The sequence below is a fragment of the Phascolarctos cinereus genome, unplaced genomic scaffold (assembly GCF_003287225.1).
Source record: "Phascolarctos cinereus isolate Bilbo 61053 unplaced genomic scaffold, phaCin_HiC Scaffold_2;HRSCAF=192, whole genome shotgun sequence".
NCBI lineage: Eukaryota > Metazoa > Chordata > Mammalia > Diprotodontia > Phascolarctidae > Phascolarctos > Phascolarctos cinereus.
This window is the reverse complement of record NW_027555625.1, coordinates 294,807,940-294,835,157: the sequence shown is the minus strand read 5'-3', so window position 1 is coordinate 294,835,157 and position 27,218 is coordinate 294,807,940. Positions and strand designations below refer to the sequence as shown.

Sequence of the window (27,218 nt, the reverse complement as noted above, 5' to 3'; positions counted from 1 at the left end):
GAAATTTGGAGAATCTGGACTCTTCTGATCTACTCCACCATCTTCCTAGAATTCCCCTCAGTTTAATCAGATCAGATTTAAAGAGGGAAACATACTTCTAAAAGGCTATAAAATTCTTCTAAACTTACCAAGAAATAAGAAGATGAGGGGACAAAATAGGGGAGGGACTTTTAGAAGGGTGTACAGATTAAAATTTAGGAGGGTGGGAGGAGGGAATAAGGGACAGACTTTTAGAATTGTGGGTATAGTAAGGAACAGTGTAATGCAGAACACTATTTTACCATTTAGTAGGGCCCTTTAGGCCATGGAAAGCAGAAGTTGCTGCTTAATCTTGCCCCAGACCTCTTTCCTCCTAAATCTAAACAATAATGAAATGTACTCTTGCATAGCTTAAGCACAGCCCATACCTCCAGCACAAATGGATAAGAAAGCTTGCAATATAATTGCTGTAGATAATTATGTTTATAACAGAAACCAGGACACCTGGTCTGGTTTGTGTGATCCCTGACCTGTAATGACGCTTGTGTTTATACTTTTGCCCCCAAAATGCCCCCCTAGTCTCAGAAACACTATCTCTGACAACCACTCCCCAGCCCAAGGACACTGTGCCTAGCAGTATTCATGCACGACTCTTATCTGGCTGCTCAGGCCACAGCCCTCAGATCATATCTCTGGAAGCCTCCAAATTCCTTAGTTGTGAGAAAGTTTTTTCCTTTGTTGCAGAGCATTCTCATGTCTAGACAGAGGGAGAGGGGTGTCCTTGACCAGCCCAAGAACTCTTCCTCTTGCCAGACTTCAAAGATCCATCCCCCTCCCTGTCCTGTATACTCCCTATATAAACCCTAGCTCGACCCCTGATGTGGGCTGCTTGATTTGGATGTGAATACCCCGGGCAGCCGCGCACTAATAAAGTCCACAATTTAAATTAGTCTGCGTCTAACTCGCTAATTTCTCGGTATAACAACAGGAGAGTAAGGGAAAAGGATAAGGAAGAGATTCTTTAAAGGGGTGTGGATTAGGGAAGTAGAGGTTACAAGTAAACTAGATATGTGAGGAGGGATAGGGTAAAAGGAGAGACTGAGGACAATAGTTAGGAAAAATAGGATGGAGGGAAATACACAAATAGTAATTATAGCTTTGAATGTAAATGGAATGAACCAACTTGTAAAATGGAAAAAACAGAATGGATTAAAAATCAGAATCAGACAACATGTTGTTTACAAGAAACACATTTAAAAATAAGAGAGACACACAGAGTTAAAATAGAGAATTAGAATAAAATTTATTATGCTGTAGCTGATACCAAAAAAAAGCCAGGTAGCAATCATGATCTCAGACAAAGTTAAAACTAAAATAGATTTAATTAAAGGAGACAAACAAAGTGACTACATTTTTATGAAAGTTACCATAGACAATGAAGCAACATCATTACTAAACCTATATGTACTAAACATTATAGCATCTACATATTTATTTATTTTTTTAATTTTAATTTAATTTTTTTGTGTGTGTGTTTTGGTGAGGCAATCAGGGTTAAGTGACTTACCCAGGGTCACACAGATACTAAGTGTCAAGTGTCTGAGGATGCATCTGAATTCAATTTCTCCTGACTCCAAGGCCAGAGCTCTATCCACTGCACCACCTAGCTGCCCCAGCATCTAAATTTTTAAAAGAAAAGTTAAATGAATTACAGGTGGAGATAGATAGTAATACTGTAATAGTGGAGAACTTTACTATTCTCCTCTCAGAACTAGATAAATCTAACCAAAAAATAAATAAGAAAGAAGTCAAAGAAGTAAATAGAATTTTAGATAAGCTAGATATGATAGATATCTGGATAGAATTGAATGTGAAGGTGAGGAATTTGTCTTCTACAGAGTCCAATCTCTTCTGAGGGAAAAGATTTGTTTTGGGAAAGGGGTGTCAAATGGAAAAGACACTGTGTGGGGCAGCTTGGGGAGAGTTGTCTAGTGGTGTGGGTCTGTGGAGAACTGAGAGGTAAGGTGCTCAAAAGAAGCATGTAGCTCTGCTGTGTTGTTGCCCTAGAGCAAAGTAAGTCCTGTTCACTCTGCCAGAATGCAGAACTAGGACCACTGAGTAGAAGTTACTTGGAAATAGACTTTAGCTTAATATAAGAACAAAATCTTCCTAATAATTAGAGTTGTTTAATAATGGACTGAGTTGTCACAGGGAATGATAAATTTCATTACTGAAGGTCTTCAAGCAGAGGCTGGATCACTGTTTGTCAGTAAGTCTGTCAACAAGCATTTATGAAGCAACTAGGATATGCAAAGCACCATGCTAGGAGCTGGGGATAGAAATCCTAGTGTGAGTAGCCTGCCCTCAAGGATCTGACATTTTAATATGTGGATACAACATGATTACAGATAACTACTTATAAGATACATTCAAAAAATACAGTTATATGAGGCTACTAACATTTGAGGAAAATCAAGAAAGGCCTCTTAGAGGTGGGTAGCAATTGAGGTAAGTCTTAGAAGGAAGCAATTCCAAGAACTGGGAAGGATGAGGGAGAGTACTTTAGTCTTCAGGGAAATGTTGTGCAAAGATATGGAGGCAGAAGAAGAAACATTCTGAACAGGGAACTCCTAGGGAGTAGGCTAGTTTGTAAAAGATATGGACAGAATTTATACTTCTATTTGGTCTATGTGGCCTGTGTGGCTCTAACTCTGAGATACTTTGGTTCTAACTTATGACTCAAAATACCTTAATATAACCAGGCACCCAGGTCACAATAACTTCTGGGCATTAAACTGACATTTATTTCTCAGTAAAATAAACCTAGAAATAAAGGATATTGGTTTCACATGTTCTTCCCATAAGGTAATAATCACATTTCTGCTGTCATGCCAAAAAACAATAGGCCCCACATCTGTGCAGTCAACCATATATCCATGCACCTACCCACATGGCCAAAGAGAATATGGGGATGTAAGGAAAGAGGGATTGAGAATTTTCAGATTTAAGCTTAAATTACTCATACTAAAATGTACTTCATACTACCACCTGACAGCTAGTTTGAAAAGAATCACCCTCCTCAAGAAGCATACTAATGACTTAGGAATACTCCAGGGAATATATAGTAGATTCTCCAGAGACTGTCCCATACCCTAAGCCATTAACTGGGGTTTTCTTCCTAGAATCAGTCCTTGTTTGAAAGACAAGTCCTTGGAAACATGACAGAGACTTGTTTGTGGGAAGGGAGGATTAAAGTTTGATTACCACTTCTCCCTTTCTCTCCCAAATCCTGCTCCTGCAAGGAACAAATATAGTAAGAGATCTCTCTACCTTAGCCTGTTAGCTGACATTTCCATCTCTCCAACCCTAGCAGCCACTTTTCATGCATCTATTCTATGTTCCATACTTGGAGAATCATTGTGAACTGTGAGATGGATTCCTAGTCTTTGTTTTTTGTCTTCCAGGTGAGAATATGAGGTTGTAGATGGAGGAGGGGGAAATAGGAAGGGTTTACTGAAAGATGGAACTTGATTTGGGATTATTTGAGTAGATTCAGAGGCTCTCTTTGTCCTTTTATTTCACTAGCCCTTGTCCACCATATCCGATTTCCCAATGTTTTACATTGCAAATAACTTCACCCAGATGATTTCCCTACCGGACCCGTTTCCTCCACCACTAACATTACTCAGGAACTGGCATGGAATGAGTTTGAGGACGTGATTTATATCAAAGAATTAATTTCTCTGATGCATATAGGTTTGGGTGGCAGCATAACCCTCAAAAACAGTCCTCTCCCGGCCCCCAAAACCCATTTCCCCAAGATCAGCTATGATTTTTCAAACCTCTATGTTCATTTCTACATCTGTGCATTATTAATCTTGCTCTTCCTTTGGGTCTGGACAAGGAACAAGTGAGTGCTGTACTGAAGCAGGATATAGGATGTATAGACATTATGCAAATCTAAGAAAAAAATCTTAGTCATGAATTGATAAGTGATGGTGTAAAGATTGGTGGTTTGAAGCAATGAAAAGGAATATAAATGCTAAATAATGAGGAGCAGAGTATCTCACAATTAAGTGAAATTAAATTCTCTTTTGGTTCCTATATATCCGTTTTAGCTCATCCTATCCAAAAAGAAATACATCAATCAACTAAACACTCACTCAATTAAGAAGTATTTCTTAAATTCCTATTATGGGCCCTTGATGCTGGAGTTACACAGTTTCTGTCTTCAAGAAATATATATTCTGTCTTCTATCTAGAGAAATATCATGTATCCATACAAGCATATACAAATGCTGAATAAAAAATTGCAGTGTGATTATGGGAGTTTGGGGAGGGAGCCTAAACCCTGGAGGGATCAAAAAGAGTTTCATGTAATAGGTGGCATTTGAGCTAAGATGTGAAGGCATCTAGACATTTATAAAGGTGCAGCAGAGGAGGAAGTGTATTCCAGGCATGGGAGACAGTCAGTGCAAAAGTATAGAGAGAACAGTTTGGCTTGACTATAAAATACAAGTTGGGAGAGCAACACATAATAGTCTCTAAAAGGTTAGAAACATGTAAATGAGAAACATAGAAATGCCTATTTGAGGGAGCCACTGGAATTTATTGAACAGATGACATAGTTAGGGTGGTGTTTTAGGAATATTGCTTTGGCAGCAAAGTGAAGGACAAATTGGAGAAGGCAGAAATGGGGCAAGAAAACCAATAAACACAACACTGATTTCTGAACTCATGTGCCTCTCTCTGGGACCACATGTATCAGCTCTATATCTCTAATGACATGAGTGATAGACAAGGTGAGAGACATGGGCCCATGATATAACATGTTTGTAGGAAAGAACTTGACCTGAGAAGACTTAGACACCTGAGTTAACATCTCCCTAGCACCCATATCCATAGAGAATGACAGAAAAAACATAATTGTGTAGTCTCATGCTAACTTTCAGAAACCAGAAGAGAATCCTGCCACTATTCTAGGACCCAAACACCCAAAGCAGTATACCTCACCAGGCTAGTTAGGATCTACTGGCAATCTCCCAGCACAGTAAATCACCGCAGAACTTGTTATTTCAATGAAATGCCAATTCTTTCCCATTATTCAGCTCTCTTAACATTGGTCCTTGACCCCCTCAAGGCCTTGATGTTTTCATGTAGAATCCATAAGCTTTTTCCTGTCAAGGAACCCAAAACTTGTCATGATGAATCCTGAGAATCTCTTTTGAGGACTTTGGATTGTTTATGTCCTTGAAAGAGTTGGGGGTCAAAAGAAACCAAGTCATAGAGAATTAGCTACTCTAATAATTGTCTTTCCTGAAGACATTTCCGCATTGGTAGGAATCTATTGGAGGTCTCCCAATAACAAGTGCTTTCAGATACTATTAGCATGGTGGGTTGTAAGCATTTAAAGAATAGCAGTAAGCTTCATCAAGAGCAAATAATGACAGGCTGACTTAATTTCTATTTCTGACAGGGTTTTTAGAGCCATGAATTTGTAAAGTTTCTCATGATATTTTTGTGGCTATCACAAGATTTCTGGAGGGTCCCTGTTTCTGGTAGGTAGAAGGTAGACAATAGTGGACAGAGTTAAGAGAGAATAAATTCCTATAGATCTATTCTTTGCTCTGATCATTCACGTATGGTATTGTACTAGGTACCACAAGTTAAGAACATGATGAGCTGGAGGATGCCCAGAAGATGGCAGCCAGGATGATGGGGGCTGGGAAGTTTGTGGTCATGCCATTTGCAGACTGCGTTAAGAGTTTGATAATACTTAGAATACAGAGAAGATTTTGAGTCCTGGTGGATGTGATAGTGGTTAAGGATTTAAATGTGGAATAGGGATTAGGATTTTTTTCCTTGACTCCAGAAATCGGAACTGAGTAAGAGGTGAAAGTTGCAGAGACACAGATTTCTATTCATAATAAAGAAAAATTTTCTACCTGTTGGAATGGCCCAAATGTAGAATGAACTACCTGAGGAGGGAGGGATTGAGATATCACTGGATGTCACTGAACCCTTTTGGAGAGGTTGTAGAGAGTATTTCTACTCAATTATGAATTGGACTAGGTGAGCTCTGAGGTTCCACCCCATTCTGAGATTCTTTGATACTAGTTGTTTACTTTGCATAATGCTTCTTCATATCTCAGCAGAGAGAAAGGACAAACTAGGGGCTTTCTTTCTCCTTGATTCATTTTTTTTAATCCTATAGAGTGCTGAATCTGAATAAGGTATGATCATATAATAAATGGGGAGGGAAGATGGTAAGAGCTGAAGTATGGGGGGAATAATTCTAGGGAAGAGTCAGAATGAAAACCCTGAAATTCTAACCTTCCAGAAACTTTATACATGCCCCCATCCCATTTATGTCCCCTTTTTATAGTGTAGCAAGAAGTTTAAATAGTCAAACTTCATTAAGCTATAATAATTAGGGGTGCAACTTAATGAATTCATTTCAATTACAGAATATTTGTGAAGAAAGGCTGTGTTTTAATTTTATAAACTCATGAATAATATCGGCTTTTAATGGAATATTAACAAATTGAGCTCCTGGGGTAGCTGTTTATGAATAGTAGAATTCTCTTTAACTATTAGTGTATTAGAATCCTTAGAATAGCTCTTCTGTTAAGACAATTAAATGTGGTCTTGGTAGTCTTAACCTTGTCCATATTATTAATTCATTTCACTCTTCATCATTTCTCCCTGTATAGATTCTCTTTAGCCCAGTTCATGTGACATCCATAAACTGCATTAATGGCATCTAACACTAGGTAACATTTGTAATTCAAGTAGATCCCAATTTATAAACATGATATGCTATGTAAATTCACTTAGACAGTAGTAATTTGTAATTCAGACCTCACTGTACAATGTAAATAATATTATATTTGCTATTTACTAATATAACAATTATATTTTATAATATAATAATATTATTATGATTAATACCAAGTATAATACAATAAAATAATACTCTGGTACTTTAAAAATCCTGTTTAAATATAGACATTTATGATGAGATGCTATAGAAACCACTGCTTCAAATCATAAACCTATATAACATGTTAAAATCAGAAATTCTCCTTTTCCTTGAATGCTAGTGTAGGAGAAAATGCAAATTGAATTAGAAGGGGGATGGAGAAGTAGATAAATATGTTTGTAAAACTTTTTAAGGGATTTTCTTGGAACTTTCAAAATTTTTAGATACTTATGGCATCGATTTCTATTTCTGTCTAATTTTGTTTCAAAATGTCATGGCTTTACTTTTACTTGATGTTAGGAAGAAAACTCTATTCCTCATAAGCTTATTGGAGATGGAAATTGAAATGAGAGATGGGTGTAGAGAATGGTAGAGAGAGGAGGAAAAGAAAGAAAGAAGAGAGGAAGGAGGGGAAGGAAAGAGGAATAGATAAATGGAGAGAGAATGAAAGAGGGAGAGCAAGGGGAGAGAGAGAAAGAGAGATAACTTGAAGAGTCTGATTAGATAAGAAAAGGGAAAGGACTTCACAAGAACATGTGCTCTTTATATTTGTGAACAAGTCTACCTGCATTGAAATTACCTGATATATGATATTGAGTTTCAGAAGAAAAGAGGGTATCATGGCATTTTAATTGAGTTCAAAAGGAAGTATTTGGGAGAGATAGGATTCCCTGCCCTGACCATCAGGCTGTGCTCTTGGCTCATGACATTTTGGTTGCTATTTTGAGTGGGTGACAGGAAGGATGTCATGATTCAAGTCAGGGGAGAAAGAGGAGACAAAGAGCCCCCAGACATTTGTTTCTGAGTTACCTGTCAGCCAGGTGTTTTTTAATTCTAGGCAATGCCTGCATGTGCATTTTATGGCACCTTAGAAATTCAAAATTATTTTGACATCCGTCATTTCACTAGCTCCTCAGGAAAATTTCAGAATGCATGTGTATCTCACCAACGTTAATAATAAAGTCTAATTGAATTGAAGGTAAGCGTATGGATTGAAATATCTTGCATTAGTTTTAGTGCTGTTCATGTAATATTGACTAACAAGGAGACATTCCTGAAGACTAAAGCAAAAGTGATTAGTTCCATAGCTTAATGACCTATATATAGAACAGGATGTTGGTTAAAGGTTCCATGTCCCATGCTATGGACATGTACTACATGCAGGGTAGCAATGGTCTCAGCCATCCATGACAAAATGTTAGGTTTCTTCTGGTTGGTGGATGCAGTTCTCCAAAGCTGTATTAGTTGCTTGCAACTCTTGACCCTTCAGAGAGTAATTTTTTTTCATCCTAGAAATCTGATGAGAAGAGTACACTACCAGTGGATGGGTTGTCTCTTTGCTTATGCCTTTCTCCTTAAATGTGAAATTTTGCATAGAAAGAACTGCTGTACCTTTTCAGAGCTCTCAGTCTTTCAGTAGAATGATTAGAGGGGAATCCTGGGGTAATAAAAATGGGACTCTCACAAGTGTACTTTTCAAATTCAGAAATTTTCCTTCCTAGTTGGTTTCCCCACTCATAGATGGGCCTTCTTCTTCAGGATGTGAATGAGGAATGCCATCAGCCTAAAATAAACTCTGAGTAGAAATGGATAAAAAGGGCCTACCTGGAGTCTTTATCATGAGCTTGAATATAATGGAGTAACTTTACCATTCATCAATCCAACTGAAAGTCATCTTCATCATGAGCAACTTCCCAAAATACCAATTTGTTTTTTCAAAGCACAAATTGCAATGTTTTTAGCTTCTCTTATGCCAGACACTGTGCTAGATGCTGGGAATACAAAAACAGAGAAGAAACAGTCCCACTCTCAAGAAACATATTCTGTTGGTATAGGCTTGGTGGACTTTTTATTTTTATAAAATAAAACACAGTCTAAGATCAGAGTCAACGTGTCCTATAGGTATAGTGCCTAATGGGAAAAACAAGAATTTTGTCTAACTAAGCTAAAGTGAATCAGTTGATATTTATCAGTATCCTAAGATTTCAGAGCTAGCACTGGGTTCAGAGATCACCATTTGAATTCTCACTGAGTGGTTGGTTCTGTCCTGGATAATACAGAATCTATGAAGTAGCATTTTCTTATTTCTAGTTCATAGTATAGTATAGCCTAGGATAAGAGCAACTACAACTTAAGACAATTAACAATTATCAGAAAGAATTTATCAGACTCTAGAGATGAATACACTTTAAAACTTTTTTAAATCTGAAGGGTTCTGTTATGTTCTCTGCAAACCACAACACCAGAGAATAGGACTTCTCACATGTTTTTAAAGTTTATTTCTTTTGATCTTATCCTGTGGACATTTTGTTTTAGATTCTAAAGTTTAAGGTAAAGTTGAGAGAAAAATATTGTGCCAACAGCTTATATAACACAAGGTTTAAAACAAAGGAAAGAAGCAGGGCAAATAAATATGTAATGGAAATAATTAGATGAAAACCCTCTCTGTGGGATCACAAATCAATAAGGAATGCTTTAGATCAAAGGTGACATATGAATAAGAGGCTATTGCTAAAAGTGACCAGACATACTACATAGCAAGATGACAAAGAATAGGGTCACATACATAAATTGGCCAGCAAGCTAAAAATTGTAAGTGCTAATAGACCCTTACATAGAGGCAGTGTGTTGAATGAAGCCATTTTTCCAATTTCGAAAGGAACTATCATATTTAGGACAAAGCATTCTTTAAAACATGATTAGTGCTTTGTCCATTTGGCCACTCTTTTTCTTTTGTTTGTGGACTGAATCTTGATTTGATGAGTATAGGGAACTCCTGGCAAAGAACTTCCTCTTCCAAGGCAGATTGGCACTTTCTCTAAAACTTAGTCTTAAATTTAAACATAGTCTGGAGTGGTAAGGTGAAATCTTCTGCCCAGGTTCATACAGTTAGTATGCATTAGAGTCAGGATTTGAACTCTGGTCTTCCTGATGACAACTCTCTATTCTGTAAATCATGTCTTTCTTTATCAAGATTTTTATAAAATCTCTCATATTATTCTACAAGATAGGCTTCTTTCTCTCATATAGGCAATTTGAATAGGAGGTGCCACTGTCTCCCAAAGAGAGGTCTTCACACAATTTGACACTCTTTCTATTTTTTCATGAGGGTTTACAGCTCATGCTGCTCCTAACACTTTGAGTTAGATCATGGATACCAGTTGAGATGAGAGTTTTACTAAGTATTTTGAGTGCCCAAACTTGGTGCCAAATTCTGATGCATGATGATTCTCCTCATAAGAGAAGGTCTTCTAGCATTTCTAGTTGCTTTTAAGAACATGTCACTATTCCTCACAATGTGCTGTGGATTTATCTTGGGCCTATAGAATTCTACACAATTTAACTCTTCCTTTAAAACAACCTGCTAGCCAAAGGTCCAATTATTTTCCAAAGAAATAAGAATAATTATCTAGCCATTGCTATCCTTTCCAAGCCAATTTGATTCCTTTAGTTTTCTCTTGGTTTTCAGTTAACTGGTACTACTAAGGTAATGATATTTTGGTTTTTGGTGCTTTCCCATAAGCCGCTATACTTTTCAGGAAGAACTAATAAGATGATACAAGATGAACATTAGCATGACTAAAGCTGAAGTCCTACACTTTGGTTTTTTAAATTACCTACATAAATACAGAATGGGTAAGATTTATCTTAGCATTAGTTCATCAGAGAAAGACCTCAAAACTTCAGTTAAAAGCTCAATATAAATGAATCAACTATAGTTAATATAATTTTAGACTGTATTAAATTAAATATGACTTCATTCCTTCTCCAAGGAGTCAAAAGATATATTGAATTCTGTGATAACTAGACTACTTATGGAGTATTTTGCTCAGTTGTTTATCCAATATCATGAGAAGATGATAACAAAAAGAAGCACGCGTAGAGGTGAGTGACCAGAATGGGTAGAAGTCTCATATTAAGAAGGTTCAAGGAACAGAAAGTATTTAGCCTAGACAGGAAAAGACTTGGGGAGAAGCTCCAAGTTTTCTTAAAATATTAAAAGAGATGTTAGGTGATAGAGGGTTTAGATTTAGTCTTTGTTTGCTATAGAAGAAACAACAGAGATCAACACATAGAATTTACATAATAGGGTGGGAGATTTCAGTTTAATTTATAGAAGCATTTTCTAACAGTGTTGTCTGACAATGGAATGTATTCCTTGCAATATATCACTGTTTTCAACGGAAGTATTCAATGACCACGTGTTCAAGGCAGTTATTTATTGATGGTTGAAGATTTCACTAGATAACATCTAAGATTTTCCCCAAACTAAAGTTCTATGATTCTTTAGGTTACATCTTTACATCTTATATCTCTTAATTCCTTTATAAAGAAGCAGAGAGAACATGAGCCAAACAAACCAGACCTGGGTGACACAATTCTTCCTGTTGGGACTTTCTGGTGACCCTCAGACTCAGCTGCTACTCTTTGTATTATTCCTGGCAGTCTATCTGGGCACCATACTGGGAAACCTGCTCCTCACATCTTTGGTTCTGCTTGACTCACAGCTCCATACACCCATGTATTTTTTCCTGTGTAATTTATCTCTGGCTGACCTCTGCTTCTCGACTACCATTGTTCCCCAAACCCTAATCCACATGTTATCTAGAAGGAAATTAATTTCTTTCACAGGCTGTGCAGTTCAGCTTCTTCTCATCCTGTTTTTTGGATGTACACAGTGTTCCTTGTTAGCTGTGATGTCTTATGATCGGTACTTGGCAATCTGTAGCCCTATGCACTACCCCCTCATCATGACATGGAGAGTGTGTGTCCTCTTGGCTTTGGCATGCTGGTCAAGTGGTGTTTTAGTGTCAATGGTGGATGCTACATTCACATTACGTCTCCCTTACCAAGGAGACAATAGAATTGCTCATTTTATTTGTGAGCCCCCAGCCCTTTTGGCTGTGGCATCTGCAGACACACACAGCTCAGAGATGGCTGTTTTCTTAATGGGTGTGGTGATTCTTCTTGCACCTGTGTCCCTGATTCTGATCTCATATGTGTGTATCATAGTGTCTGTGGTCAAGATGAAGACAGCCTCAGGGAGACTCAAGGCCTTCTCCACCTGTGGCTCCCATCTCATTGTGGTCATCATTTTTTATGGATCAGCCATTATCAACTATATGACACCTAAGTCTGCCAAGGAGCTAGGGAAAATGGTATCTGTGTTCTATGCAGTGATAAATCCTATGCTCAACCCCCTCATATATAGTCTGAGGAACAAGGTTGTAAAGAGGGCATTCAGAAATGTTGCCAATAGGAAACTGTTCTGCAGTACCTGATCCTCTCATTTGCCATTGAATTTGACTTTATATTACACTTCTAAATCTTTTTGTATAGCTCAACAGGAGGAACTAGTCTCTTATAGCACATATTACTTGGCAAGAGATGCATGTTTATATTGCTATATCATTATATGTAGATTGGTCACATATCATACCCTTGTAATATGTCTAATTTGTAAGGAGAGGTAGAGATGATATATTTATTCCTCTGAAGAACTGGGTAGAGTTATGATAATTTGAATGACTCAAAAAGAGTCTAATTAATATGGCATTATCATAGCCATTGAATATCCCGCACTTTAATTTGGAGGGTGGAGCTAAATATTATGGAAGGATTCTTGGGAACAAGAAGAAGCAGTCAAGCCTTTAGGAAGGTGGTTCAGTGATGCACTCTCACAAAAAAACTCAACAAAACTAACGTGATAATAGATTGCTCTTAATAGAAATACAGTTCTCAAAATATGTAAGGTTATAATGCCACTATTATTCTCACATGGATATACTATCGGTAGGACTGTGTTATCTCCTGAATGTAACTTTTTTTGTATTTTATTAATCTGTTTTATTTTTTTGATTTTCTGCATTTCTGAACATATCTGTTCCTTCTCCCCTATCCATTGGGCTATAACTTGTAATGAAGTCAAAGCAATTTAGATAACTACGCCACAACCATGTTTGAAATAACAGAGTATTTCAAGTCTGTAGTCCCACTTTTCTGGGATGAGGGAGGTAGATTTGTTTTCTCAGCTCTTCTGAGGCTAAGCTTGGTCATTATAATTGCATAGGCTCAATATTTTGTTTGTTTGTTTTACATCATTGTACTGACTGGTTATATTGTTTTTTTTCTGACCCTATATTTTTAACTCTGTGTCAGCTGACATAAGACTTTCTAGTTTTTTTTAATTCACATTTGTTATTTCTCGTGGTATGGTAATCTTTCACTCTATATAGGAATCATAATTTTCTTAGCCATTACTTAATCAATGGAAATCTACTTTTTTCTAGTTCTTTAATATTACAAAATGCTGCTGCCATGAATATTTTGAAATATATGAAAAATATTATTAATATCATTGCTATTGTTTTGAATATTATTCTTGTCTTTAACCTACTTGGGCAAGTATGAGTAGTTATGGTCTCTCAGGATCTAAGTATATATAGACTTTTAAAATATAAGTTTTTATTGATAACTTTTGTTTGTGCATAATTTTTTCCAACTTAGAAAAAGAAATAAAGACTAAAAGGTATAGTAGAAGTAGCCCAGGGAATGTCGCCACATTTGTGAAGTCTTATGAATAAGTCGTGAAATATAATAATAAGTGTTGCCTCATAAAATAGTAAGAAAGATGGAGGAGAAAATAATACTTAAAGCTTGGCAAGAGACCCAACTAGTATAAATTATCTCAATAATAATTAAGGCATTTTAAGGATGAAATTAGAAAGAGGGCAAAAAAAACCCTACAAAAAGAATATATGAAAATTATTATAGCAATATCTTTTCTCCATTAGTGACAGCATATCTAACATCTATCTAACGTGGAGATATTTTTATATCTCTGGCTATTCTATTTCTTGATGTGCTGCAAGTGGAAGCACTAAAAATAATGGCAAGAATAGCTGGACTAAACCAAATAGAGTCAGAGGAGGTCTGTGCTGGAGGTGTTATAATTTGGAAGATATCAAGGGAATTCAAGATACCAGTAAGATAAAAGAATGTCAATTCATGAAAAAGATGTTGAACTTTATTATTGCCAAAAATATCAATACATATCAATAATTACTGACTCATGAGGCCACTTTCCCCATCTCTATGAAATCACCCTGAGAATATATTATACTTGCACCCAGGTCATTATTTTTTGGAAGGAGTGGCAAAGGAACACACATGATTTTGCAAACAATATTCTATAGTAGAATACAATTCTATATTCACAGTACAAAAATACAAAATCTCATTGTGCTTATCATCTATTCACTATATAAAAGTACTTGATTTTCTAGAACAAAATGCTGCCTTAAATGCATTCTTCTAGAAGGGTGTCTCCCACGCGCATGTCAAAATCATATAAGGTTCCTTGATAGATGTAACAGCAAAGAAAATTATGACTGGCAATCCTGTGACATAAAGCAATGCAAAAAAAAACCATGGAGACATATGCCTGTCACATGAATTTTCCACCATTATAGAGGATGTCCAGCATAGAATCTAAATATAAAATATAATCAGTATCTATTGTAGTCCTTCAAATGCTGCTTTTTGTGCATACCAAATTCCATAAATTCCACATCCACCATGTAAATTTCCATGTACAATAAATCCCAAATTGATTTCTCTTTCCTAAATCTCTTAGATTATATACTACCTATACCCCAAAATCTTGTCATTGTGCTACCTGTATCACATCTCAGAGTAAAAGAAAGTCTTCTAAATGTGGTCTGTAATCACCCAAAAGGTTTGGTTTAACTACACAGGAAAATCCAAGCAAATGAAAAATGCTTACTGTCCAAAATATGAGCAACATTTGGATGGACAATACATATTCCCTGAGTACTGATAGAACATTACAATCCATCAGCATGCATATCTTGGAACAGTTGGGCCCAGAATTGATCAAAGAGAGAGTGATTGGAATTTGAGAAGCTGTAGTGCTTTTAGTGATCCCAAATTTTGCTCTGTAAGAAAGGCTTACCTTATTAACATCAATGTATTTCAAGTAACATTGTATGACTGTTAGCCATGGAATAGCACAGTCTCCGAAAACTTTACATTAAAGGTCTCCCATAAGTCAATAAAGAAGCAACTGGGAGATGTGAATGTGCTGAAAAATAGTATCAGTGAAGAAATGCAGAGCAGCAACATTATAAAGTATGTCATTATAGAGTTATATGGCCAGAAAAAGAAATGAGTCAGTGATGTAGTGAAAACAGGGGATATTGGTGTCCACATAATGTCCAGAGACCTAAAGGAAGACTCTGACACATAAAATACACTTCCTTCACCAACCCTTTTCTTAATGGAAGATTTTGGGGAGGACATAGTCAGGAGTGGTAAAAGATGTGAAGGTATGGATGTGTTGTAATGTATACATTTGTAGGTGGTCTGCCCTTTTCCCACCATTAAGATCACAGAACCAATGAAATATCAAAGTAAATATACCTCATAGCATCTACCACACCACTATCCACATACTAAAGACCAAATATAAGGGATCCAATAAGGTCAAACTACTTACTTCTTATATGGGAAAATGTTCTCTGTACTCTTAAGAATGTTAGCATCACTCAGGTAGTTTGAAAAAGCATACATAGAGAGACAGCTTGGGGTTGAGTTGAGGGTGATGGGATGATTCTAAAAAGCAAAATTGGGTAGGAAGAGGTAAAATTGATCAATTACCCATACAAACAAGGCATGAATGGAAGAACTATTATAGTGAAAGCAGGTAAGGGTGGAGGGCTGGGAGTGCTGGAACTTATTGTCATTAGAACTAGGTTAAAGAGGGAATAACATATATATATATATATATATATATATATATATATATATATATACACATATACATATATATACACACACATATACATATACATATATATGTATATATACATATATACATATATACACATACATATATATAATGTGTATATATGCACATATATGTTATATATATATGTATTAAAGTCCTTGAAATTTATAAAGAAATAGGACACAGGACAACAGAGAGACTTTTAGAAGGCTGTGTAGATCAAGAAGCAGGAGAGTGGGGAAGAGGATAAGCGAGGGACAATTAGGAGGATGGGTAGAAATAGTACTATGAAGGTAAAAAGCAAGAAAAGGGAGGGATTCCTAAAAAGGGAGAGGATTAGAGAGGTAGTGGTTAGAAATAAATCAGATATATGAGGAGGGAAAGGGTTAAAAGACAGGGAAAGAAGGATAATAGTGAGGAAAAATAGGATAGAGGGAGATATACATCTAGTAATTATAACTTTGAATGTGAATGGGATGAACCCATCCATAAAATGCAAATAGATAATAGAATGGATTAAAAATCAGAATTCGACATACGTTGTTAACAGGAAACACATTTAAAAATGAGAGATACATAAAGAGTTAAAAAGCTGGAGAAGATTTTATAGTGCTTCAACTGAAGCAAAAAGCAGAGGCAGAAATAATTATCTGAGACAAAGTTTAAGCTAAAATAAATTTATTTAAAAGAGATTAAATAGGAAAACTACATTATTATAAAAGGTGCTACAGAAAATGGAAAAATAAAAATAATAAACCTATATGCACCAAATGCTATAGCATATAAATTTTAAAAGTTAAGTGAATTACAGGTGGAATTAGATAGTTATACTATAATAGTGGGGGAATTTAACCTTCTCTTTTCAGGATTAGATAAATCTAACAAAAAATAAGAAGTTAAAGAGGTGAATATAAAATTGGATAAGCCAGATATGATAGATATCTGGATAAAACTGAATGGAAATAGAAAAGAGTACACCTTAATCTCAGCGATACATAGTACCTTTACAAAAACTGACCATATATTAAGGCATAAAAACTTTATAGTTAAGCACAAGAAAGCAAAAATATTAAATGCATCATTTTCAGATAACAATGCAATAAGAATTATATTTAATAAATCTCCTTAGAAATGCAGAATGAAAACTAATTGGAGACTAAACAACTCAATCTTAAAGAATGAGTGGGTTATGGATGCAAAAATCATAGAAGTAACCAATAATTTCATTAAAGAGAATGACAATAATAAGACAACATATCAAAACCTATGTGATGCTGCAAAAACAGTAATTAGAGGAAAAATTTTAATCCATAAATGTTTATATCAATAAAATAGAGAAAGAACAGATCAATGACTTGGGTATGCAATTAAAAAACCAGGAAACAAACAAATTAAAAATCCACAATAAAACACTAAATTGGAAATCTTAGAAATTAAAGGTGAGACTAATAAAACTGAGTGTAATAAAATCATTGAATTAATAATAAAACTAGGAGTTAGTTTTATGAAAACACTAATAAAATAGACAAGCCATTGGTTAATATGATTTAAAAAAAGAGAGAAGAAAGCCAAATCACTAGTATTAAAAATGAAAAGGGTGATTATGTCACTAATGAAGATGAAATCAAAGCCCTTATAAGGAATTATTTTGGCCAATTACATTACAATAAATTTAAGAATTTAAGTGAAATGGAATAATATTTACAAAAACACAAACTGCCTAGATTAACAGAAGAGGTACATAGAATATCTATGTAGAATGATTTTAGAAAAGGAAATTGAACAGGTCAAAAATGAACTTCCTAGGAAGAAAGCATCAGGACCAGATGGACTTACAAGAGAGTTCTACAAACATTTAAAGATGAACTAATTCTAATATTAAATAAATTATTTGAAATGATAGGCAAAGAAGGGGTCCTACCAGACTCTTTTTATGAAACAAATATATTAACCAAGAAAAATTAAGAAAAAAAAGAAAGCATGCTTTGATCTTCATTCAGACTACATCAATTCTTTCTCTGGAGATGGAAGGCATTTTTCATCATAAGTCCTTCAGAATTGTCTTGGATCATTGCATTGCTGAGAATAGCTAAGTCATTCATAGTTTATTATCCTACAATATTGCTGTTACTGTATACAAAGTTCTCCTGGCTCTGCTCATTTCACTCTGCATCAGTTCATGTAAATATTTTCAAGTTTTTCTGAGAGCGTCTTGCTCGTCATTTTCCATTTCTGTCATATTAGCCAACCTGATAGGTGTGGGATGATAGCTTAGAGTTGTTTTAATTTGCGTTTTTCTAATCAATAGTGATTTAGAGCACTTTTTTCATAAAACTATAAATAGTTTTGATTACTTCATCTGAAAACTGCCTGTTCATATCCTTTGAAAATTTGTCAATTGAGGAATGGCTCTCATTTCTATGAATTTGACTGAGTTCTCTATGTATCTGAGAAATGAGGTCTTTATCAGAAAAAATTGGTGTCAATTTTTTTCCCACAGTAATAATTACTACGTGTTTCCCTCCACTCCATTTTCTCCCTGTTTATCCTCCTCTAGGTGTGGGAAACCCGTGGCTTGGAGGCCACATTTGGCCTTCTAGGTCTTTGGGTGTCACCTTTTGACTGAGTCCAAGTTTTGTAGAACAAATCCTTTTATTAAGGGGATTTGTTCTGTGAAGTTTGGACTCATTCAAAGGGCCACACTTGAGGACCTAGAGGGCCACATGTGGCCTCGAGACTGAAGGTTCCCCACCCTTATGACCTACTCTCTCTCCTTTCACCCTGTCTGTTATCAAAAGTATTTTCTTCTGACTTTTGCTTCCCCCAATCCACCCTACTTTCCATCAAGCAACCACCCCCACCCCAACACCTTCCCCTATTTGCTTCTCCTTCTCCATTCCTATAGGGTAAGATAGATTTCTATATCCAACTGATTGTGTATGTTATTCCCTCTTTGAGCCAATTCTGATGAGGGTAAGGTTCAAGCAATGCCCACTGCTGCCTCTTCCATCTTCCTCTCCACTGTAATAAGTCTTTTGTACCTCTTAATGTAAGATAATTTACCCCATTTTGCCTCTCCCTTCATTCTGGTTCCAGTGCAATCCTCTTTTTCACCCCTTTAATTTTTTTTTTTAGATATCATCCCCTCAGAGTCACCTTATAATTGTACCCTCTGTCTATGTATACTCCTTCTAACTGCATTAATAGTGATACAGTTCTTTAGAATTACAAGGATCATCTTCCTGTGTAAGGATGCAAATAGTTTAGCCTCATTGAATCCCTTATATTTTCTCTTTCCTTTTTATCTTTTATGCTTTTCTTGAGTTTTGTGTTTGAAAATCAAATTTTTTGTTCAACTGTAGTCTTTTCATCAGGAAAGCTTGAAAGCCCTCATGTCATTGAAGGACCATTTTTTTCCCCTGAAGGATTATGCTCATTTTCAATGGATAGATGATTCTTGGTTGTAATCCTAGATCCCTTGCCTTCCGGGATATCATATTCCATCTTCTGATACTTTAATGTAGAAACTGCTAAATCCTGTGCAACCCTGACTTTGGGTGCATTGTATTTGAATTGTTTCTTTCTGGCTGCTTTCAATATTTTCTCCTTGACACGGTTGTTCTGGAATTTGGCTATAATATTCCTGGGAGTTTTTGTTTTAGTATCTCTTTCAAGAGGTAATGGTTAGATTCTTTCAATGTGTATTTTACCTTCCAGTTAGAGGATGTCAGGGCAGTTTTCTTTGATAATTTCTTGAAATACGAATTCCAGGTCTTTTTTTATCTTGGCTTTCAGGTAGCCCAATAATTCTTAAACTATTTCTCCTGGACCTATTTTCCACATCAGTTGTTTTTCTTTTTTTCTTTTTTTTTCTTTTGCCTTTTTGGTGAGGCAATTGGGGTTAAGTGACTTGCCCAGGGTCACACAGCTAGTAAGTGTCATGTGTCTGAGGCTGGATTTGAACTCAGGTCCTCCTGACTCCAAGGTCAGAGCTTATCCACTGTGCCACTTAGATGCCCTATCAATTGTTTTTCTAATGAGATATTTCACAACTCTTCTATTTTTCCGTTCTTTTGATTTTACTTGACCGATTCTTGATGTCTCATGTAATCATTAGCTTCTACTTGTCCAATTCTAATTTTTAAGGAGTCATTTTCTTTCTTTTTCTTTTTTTAATAAAATTTATTTTTTTAGTTTTCAACATTTACTTCCACAAGATTTTGAATTCCAAATTTTCACCCCATCTTGCCCCTCCCTCCACCCCAAGATGGCATGCATTCTGAATATCCCTTCCCCTAGTCTGCCCTCTCTTCTATCTCTACCCCCCTTCTCTTATCCCCTTCCCCTTCTATTTTCCTGTAGGGCAGGATAGATTTCTGTACCTCATTTCCTGTATTTCTTATTTCCCAGTTGCATGTGGAAACATTTGTTTTTAAACATGTGTTTTTAAAACTTTGGATTCCAAATTTTTTCCCTTCCTCCCACCCCACCCACCCTCATTGAAGAGGCAAGCAAGTCAATACAGCCCATACATGTGCAGTTATGCAAAACACTTCCATAGTAGACATGTTGTGAAAAACTAACTCTATTTCCCTTAATCCTATCCTGCCCCCCATTTATTCTATTCTTTCTTTTGACCCTGTCCCTCCTCAGAAGTACTTCTTCTGATTACCCCTTTCCCAATCTGCCCTTCTCTCTATCATCCCCCTGCTCTCTTGTCCCCTTCCTCCCCTATTTTCCTGTAGGGTAAGACAGATTTCCATACCCAATTGAGTGTGTATATTATTCCCTCCTTAAGCCAAATCCTATGAGAATAAGATTCACTCATTTCCTCTCACCTTCCCCTGTTTCCCCTCCACTGTAAGAACCTTTTCTTGTCTGTTTTGTGTGAGATAATGTACCCCATTCTACCTCTCCCTTTCTCCTTCAACTTGTATAATCCTCTCTCATCCCTTAATTTTATTCTCCAGATATCCCCCCTTCATCTTCAACTCACCCTGTGCCATCTATCTATCTATCTATCTATCTATCTATCTATCTATCTATCTATCTATCTATCTATCTATCCACACATATAATTTTTCCCTCCCACTACCCTAATACTGACAAAGGTCTCATGAGTTATAAATATCATCTTTCCATGCAGGAATGTAAACAGTTCAGCCTTAATAAGTCTCTTATGATTTCTCTTTCCTGTTTACCTCTTCATGTTCCCTTGAGTCTTGTATTTGAAAGTCAAATTTTCTATTCAGCTCTGGTCTTTTCATCAATGAATGCTTGAAAGTCCTCGATTTCACTGAATAACCATTTTTCCCCTTGAAGGATTATACTCAGTTTTGCTGGGTGCGTGCTTCTTGGTTGTAATCCTATCTCCTTTGCCCTCTGGAATATTATATTCCATACCCTGCGGTCCCTAAATCTTGTGTTATCCTGATTGTGTTTCTACCATAGTTGAATTGTTTCTTTCTGGCTGCTTGCAGCATTTTCTCCTTGACCTGGGAACTCTGGAATTTGGCTACAATATTCCTAGGAGTTTTCCTTTGGGGATCTCTTTCAGGGGGAGATCAGTGGATTCTTTCAATTTCTATTTTCCTCTGGTTCTAAAATATCAGGGCAGTTTTCCTTGATAATTTCTTGAAAGATGATGTCTAGGCTCTTTTTTGATCATGGCTTTCAGATAGTCCAATAATTTTTAAATTCTCTCTCCTGGATCTATTTTCCAGGTCAGTTGTTTTTCCAATGAGATATTTCACATTGTTTTCTAATTTTTCATTCTTTTGGATTTTGTTTACTGTGTCTTGATTTCTCATAAAGTCACTGGCTTCCAATTGCTCTATTCTAATTTTTAAGGAAGTATTTTCTTCAGTAAGCTTTTGGACTTCCTTTTCCATTTGGCCAATTTTGCTTTTTAGGGCATTCTTCTCCTCATTGGCTTTTTGGACCTCTTTTGCCATTTGGGTTAGGCTATTTTTTAAGGTGTTATTTTCTTCAGTATTTTTTTGGGTCTCCTTTAGCAAGCTGTTGACTTGTTTTTCATGATTTTCTTGCATCACTTTCATTTCTCTTCCCAGTTTTTCCTCTCCTTCTCTTACTTGCTTCTCAAAATCCCTTTTGAGCTCTTCCAAGGCCTGGAACGGATTCATATTTTTCTTGGAGGCTTTGGATGTGGGAGCTTTGACTTTGTTGTCTTCTTCTGGTTGTATGTTTTGATCTTCTTTGTCACCAAAGTAAGATAATATAGTCTGACTCTTTTTGCAAGGTTTGCTCATGATCCCAGCCAATTACTTGAGTTTTAAACTCTTTGTTAAGGTAAGAGTCTGCTTCCAATGTGGAGAATGTACTGTCCCAAACTTTGGAGGACCTGTAAATTTTCAGTTCTTCCAAGGTGGTATGATGAGGGTCAAGGTGTTTACTCTTTCCCTGGCCTGTGCTCTGGTCTTTGAGTGATGGGCCACAAGCAGTCTTTTCTCTCTTGGAACTGTGAGGAGGGTTTCTCTCCACCACCACTACAAGCTCCTTCTCATCCCAGGACCGCCACCCAGAACTGTGACCCCGATCCAAGTACCGGCAAAGCAAAAGATTCCTGCCTCAGCACTGGCAAAGAGATCCCTGCAGTTCCTCTCTGATCAGCCACTTGATTCCCCCTCAGTCTGTGGGCCAGAAGCTCAGGACGCAGACCTGGACACTCGCGCTCTGGGCTCTGTGCCCTGGAACTGGCTCTGACCTAGTTCTTCTCTTACTGAAAAAACAGACTTTTCCCACTGACCTTCTAATTGTCTTTGGAGTTAGTGGATTGAGGAGTGTGGAAACCACCACAGCTGCCTGTGATTCATTCCTCTGAGGCCTGCTGCAGGTTCGCTGGGGCCTGTGTGCCCATGCCAAATTGCACTCCTCTCCCCTCCCGGCTCGATATGCCTTTCCAATCAACCATCCAGGCTGTGTTGGGCTGGGAATTTGTTTTACTCTTTTTGTGGGTTCTGCTGCTTTAGAATTTGTTTAGAGCCTTTTTTTTATGGGTATTTGGAGGGATTTGGGGAAGAGCTCAAGCAAGTCACTGCTTTCACGCTGCCATCTTGGCTCCGCCCCCCTCAAGGAGTCATTTTCTTCAGTTAGCTTTTGTACCTCCTTTTCCATTTGGCTATTTCTACCTTTTTAAGGAGTTGTGTTCTTCAGTAAATTTTTGTATATCTTTTCCCATTTTTGTGCTTCCTTTATCAAGCTATTGAATTTTTTTGTCATGACTCTCTTACATCACTCTCATTTATTTTTACCAATTTTTCTTCTGTCTCTTTTATTTGATTTTTAAACTCCCTTTTGAACTCTTCCAGGGTTTCTTTCCTGGATTTGAGACCAATTCACATTTTTCTTTGAGACTTTGCTTGTTGTAATTTTGACATTGTTGTCTTTTTCTGAGTTTATGTCTTGATGTCACCATAATAACTTTCTATGTTCGGGTTTTTTCCTTTGTTTTGTTTTGTTTCGCTCATCTTTTCCAACCTGTTTCATTAAGTTTAAAGTTGACCTCTATTCCTAGGGTGGATGAGACACCACCCCAATCTTTTTGTGTTGGGGGCTGCAGTCCCTGGCTGCTTGCTTGGTGTTGTGCTAGTGGTGTGGGGGATCTGGTTGCTTGTCTGGAGATGCTTTGGGGTGGCAGGGGGCCTGGTCACTTGCCTGGTGCTGTGCTGGGGCCTAAGGTGGGATTTCTTGCTGTGCCAGGGCCATGATTGGGGATGGGTCTGGCCACTTACCTGATGCTTTGTGAGGGCCTAGAATGGGCCTGGTGCTGGGCTGGGACCCAAAGGGGCGGTGCTTCATCTGGGCCCTGGAGGTTGGGTTCGGCAGGCTGGCTTCTCTCTTGGTGCTGCTCCAGGAGCATGGGTCCTCAGTCACTTACCTCTCTTGGGGCTCAGGGCCTCCTGTTGGCTTGCTGAGGTAGGACCTGCTCTGACTTGCTGAGACACTGCCTGCCCTGGACTGAATTTCCCTTTTACCTGAGTGAGATCTTTCTTGCCAACACACTCACATAAATGCAAAATGAACAAAAATAATAAATATATGCTGAGTATAGAACTCATTCAAATATATAAAAATAATAGTCATTCCCCATTTGATAAATCATCAAGTGGTACAAACTTCAGTATTTAGAAAAAGAAATTAGAGCCATCTATAGGCATATGAAAAAAATGTTCTAAATCACTATTGACTAGAGAAAGGCAAATTAAAACAACTGAGGTATCACCTTGCACCTATCAGAAATTACAAATGCTGGAAGGAATGAAAAAAAAAAGGTACATTAATGAACTGTTGCTGGGGTTGGGAAGTAATCAAACCATTGTGGAGAATAATTTAGAACTATATCCAAAAGGCTATACAACTGTGCACACCTTCTGACCCAACAATATCACTACCAAATCTACATCCCAAAGAGATCAAAGAAAAAGGAAAAGGACCTATATGTACAAAAATATTTATAGCAGCTATATAGTGGCAAAGAATTAGAAATTGAGAGGATGTTCATCAATTGGGGAATGCTGAGCAAGTTGTGGCATATGATTGTGATGGAGTACTATTGTGCTATAAGAAATGATGAGAGAGTGGTTTCAGAAAAAAAGTGGCAAGAGCTATATGAACTAACGAAAAGTAAAGTGAGAAGAACCAGGAGATCATTGTTCACAGTAACAGCAATATTGTAATGATGATCAGCTGTGAAAGACTTGGTTACTCTAATCAATACAATGATTCAAGACAGTTCCAAAGGATTTATGATGAAAAAATGCTATCCATGTCTAGAGAGAGAACTAATGAACTCTGAGTGCAAATCAAAATATAATTTTTTCTCTTCTTTTGATATATAGATAATATGGAAATGTTTTGCACTATTTCACATGTATGACTGATATTTTACTAGCCTTCTCAATGGGTGGGGGAGGGCTTGGGGGGTGAGGGAGAGAATTTGGAACTCAAAATTTAAAAAGAAAAGAATGCTAAATAAATAAATAATAAATTTATTAAAATAGAAAAAATATTAAATTAAAATTATTGAGAAATAAATGAATACATATTTGCTAATGGTTTACTAAATTCTAACCACTGGTTTAAGTAAGGGGGAGAGGAGAAGGAGTCAGTTTACAAAGTCAAGTCAAATCAACAAACATTTATGAAGCACCTACTATGTGCCAGGCACTGTGCTAAGTACAGAGTACATAAAGCAAAACAGTCTTTGCCTTCAAGGACCTCACAGTCTAATGGTGGAAACACCATGCAAACAACAATGTGCAAACAACAATGTACAAACAAGATGAATACAGGATAAGAAATGATGAGCAGAATGGCAAGATCTATTTGAAATAGTGCAAAGTGAAGTAAGAAGAACAAGGAGATAATAGTGCACAATACCAGCAGTGCTGTAATGGTGATTGACTATGAAGGACTTGGCTACTCTGATCAGTACAATGATCCAAGACAATTTCAAAGGACTCTTGTTGAAAAAAAAATGCTGCCTACCTCCAGAAAGAGAATTGATGACCTCTGAAGAATAAATTGAAGTATAATTTTCATCACTTTATTTTTTTGAAACATTGATAATACAAAAATATGTTTTATATCATTTCACATGTATAATTAATATCATATTGCTTTGGTAGTACATGTGAGAGGGCATGAGAGGGAGGGAGAGAATTTGGAATGTAAAACTTAAAAGTAAAAGGATGTTAAAAATAAAATGTTAAAAAAGCCAAAAAAATGATTGTTTTTTAATTGCTTAAGTTTTTTTCTTTTTACCCAATCTCACTCCTCCCACAAGCCTTTCCCACTAAACCATACCTGATAATTAGTCTTTAAGCAGAGAATGAATGAACACTTGACAGTTAAAGTTAAGTAAGAGTTGGACTAGATGACTGCTGAGGTGTCTTAAAACTTGCAAATTTTGAGATTTGTGAAAGGGAGCAACTTGTCTTCCAGAGTTCCCAGTCTCTCTTTCTGGAGGAAAAGCTATGTTCTGGGAATGGGGTAGGAGAGGGAAAAGCCCCTGAGGGAGGCAGCTTGGGGAGAATTGTTGAGAGGTGTGGGCCTGTAGAGGACTATGAGGTAAGTGCTCAGAAGAAGCATGTAGCACTGCGGTGTTGCTGCCCTGGAGCAAAGTAAGTCCTGTTTACTCTGCCCTAGTGATCACTCTACCAGAACGAAGAACTAGAACCACTGGGTAAAACTTACACCGAAGTAGACTTTAGCTCAATATGTGAATAAAAACTTCATAATAGTTAGGGTTGTTCAATAATAAATTGAGTTGGAAGAAGGTGATAAGTTTTCTATCACTGAAGATCTTCAAGCGTAGACTACTTGTAAGTCAGTGAGTCAGTCAATAAGCATTTACAAAGTAAGTCAGTCAATAAGCATTTACAAAGTAAATAAAATATGCAAAGCACTATACTAGAAATTGGGGATAGAAAGACAAATGTGAGTAGCCTCTCCCCTTGAGGATCTGACATTATATGAGGAAGATGTAACTTCTCAGATTTTTACTGATAAATATGGAAAGGATATATGGACAAAAACAAAAACAAAAAAGCAGATTGATATGGGGATTACTAACACCTGGGAGCAATCAAGAAAGGCCTTGTGATGGGGGTAGCGCTTAGGCTGAGGCTGGAAGGTAGCTAGCAGTGCCAAAACGTGAAGGTGATGAGGAATCATTTAAGGCATGGTGGAGAGTCTGTGCAAAAGCATGAGGGCAGAATATGAAATATCAGATGAAAGGAAAAGCAAGTAGGGTAGTCTGTAAGAGATATAGACAGAACAAGCAAAGGCTCCACCTCCACCCCACCCCTTACCATCCAGGGGCAGAAGCTTGGATCTCTTACTCCTCCATCATCCCCCAAAGCCCAGCAGGCTGGACACCGGACAATCCTCAGTGATGTAACCCAAAGCGCTGTTTTTGAAGTTCCTGCCAGCCAGTCAACTCAGTTGCTCCAGGCAGCTGTGGCTGAAGCAAGCCTCAGGAAGTCTAAGTTTGCATCCACCACTACATCGAATTCTCCCCGAACCTCTCGGCAAAAAGTTTACAACCCTTCAGAAGGCTCCACTTGGAATCCCTTTGATGATGACAGTCTCTCCAAACTTACAACTGAGGAGCTACTGAACAAGGACTTTGCAAAACTTGGTGATGGTAAACCTCCTGAAAAACTTGGAGGTGCAGCAGAAAGTTGATCCCAGGCTTTCAACCAGGTCCAGCCACTACTCAAGCACATGCTTTTGCTCCTTCTCCTTTTCCACTGGAACCGTTGAAAAAGCAAAAGATGTGTTTGGTCTGGATGCTAACCCTCCTCTTCTGAACGTGTCTGATCCTTTCATCCCTCTCCCAGTACCTAATGCACCAGATGAGAAAACAACAGCTCATTGAAGTAACATGACTTGTCCAAAGTTATACAGCTAATAAATTTCAGAGGT

General features: G+C 37.1%; 1 protein-coding gene across 1 annotated transcript; it reads left to right on the top strand.

The window, feature by feature from the left end:
- The first annotated feature begins 11,307 nt into the window (after positions 1–11,307).
- On the top strand, positions 11,308–12,243 carry LOC110207329 (olfactory receptor 2D2-like). Its single transcript, XM_020984931.2, has one exon. The coding sequence runs from the start codon at positions 11,308–11,310 to the stop codon at positions 12,241–12,243; it is 936 nt and encodes a 311-aa protein (XP_020840590.1).
- The last annotated feature ends 14,975 nt before the right edge of the window (positions 12,244–27,218 follow it).

Excerpts from the sequence above, each read along its gene's own strand:
- LOC110207329 (XM_020984931.2), top strand. The coding sequence starts at position 11,308 with ATGAGCCAAACAAACCAGACCTGGGTGACACAATTCTTCCTGTTGGGA.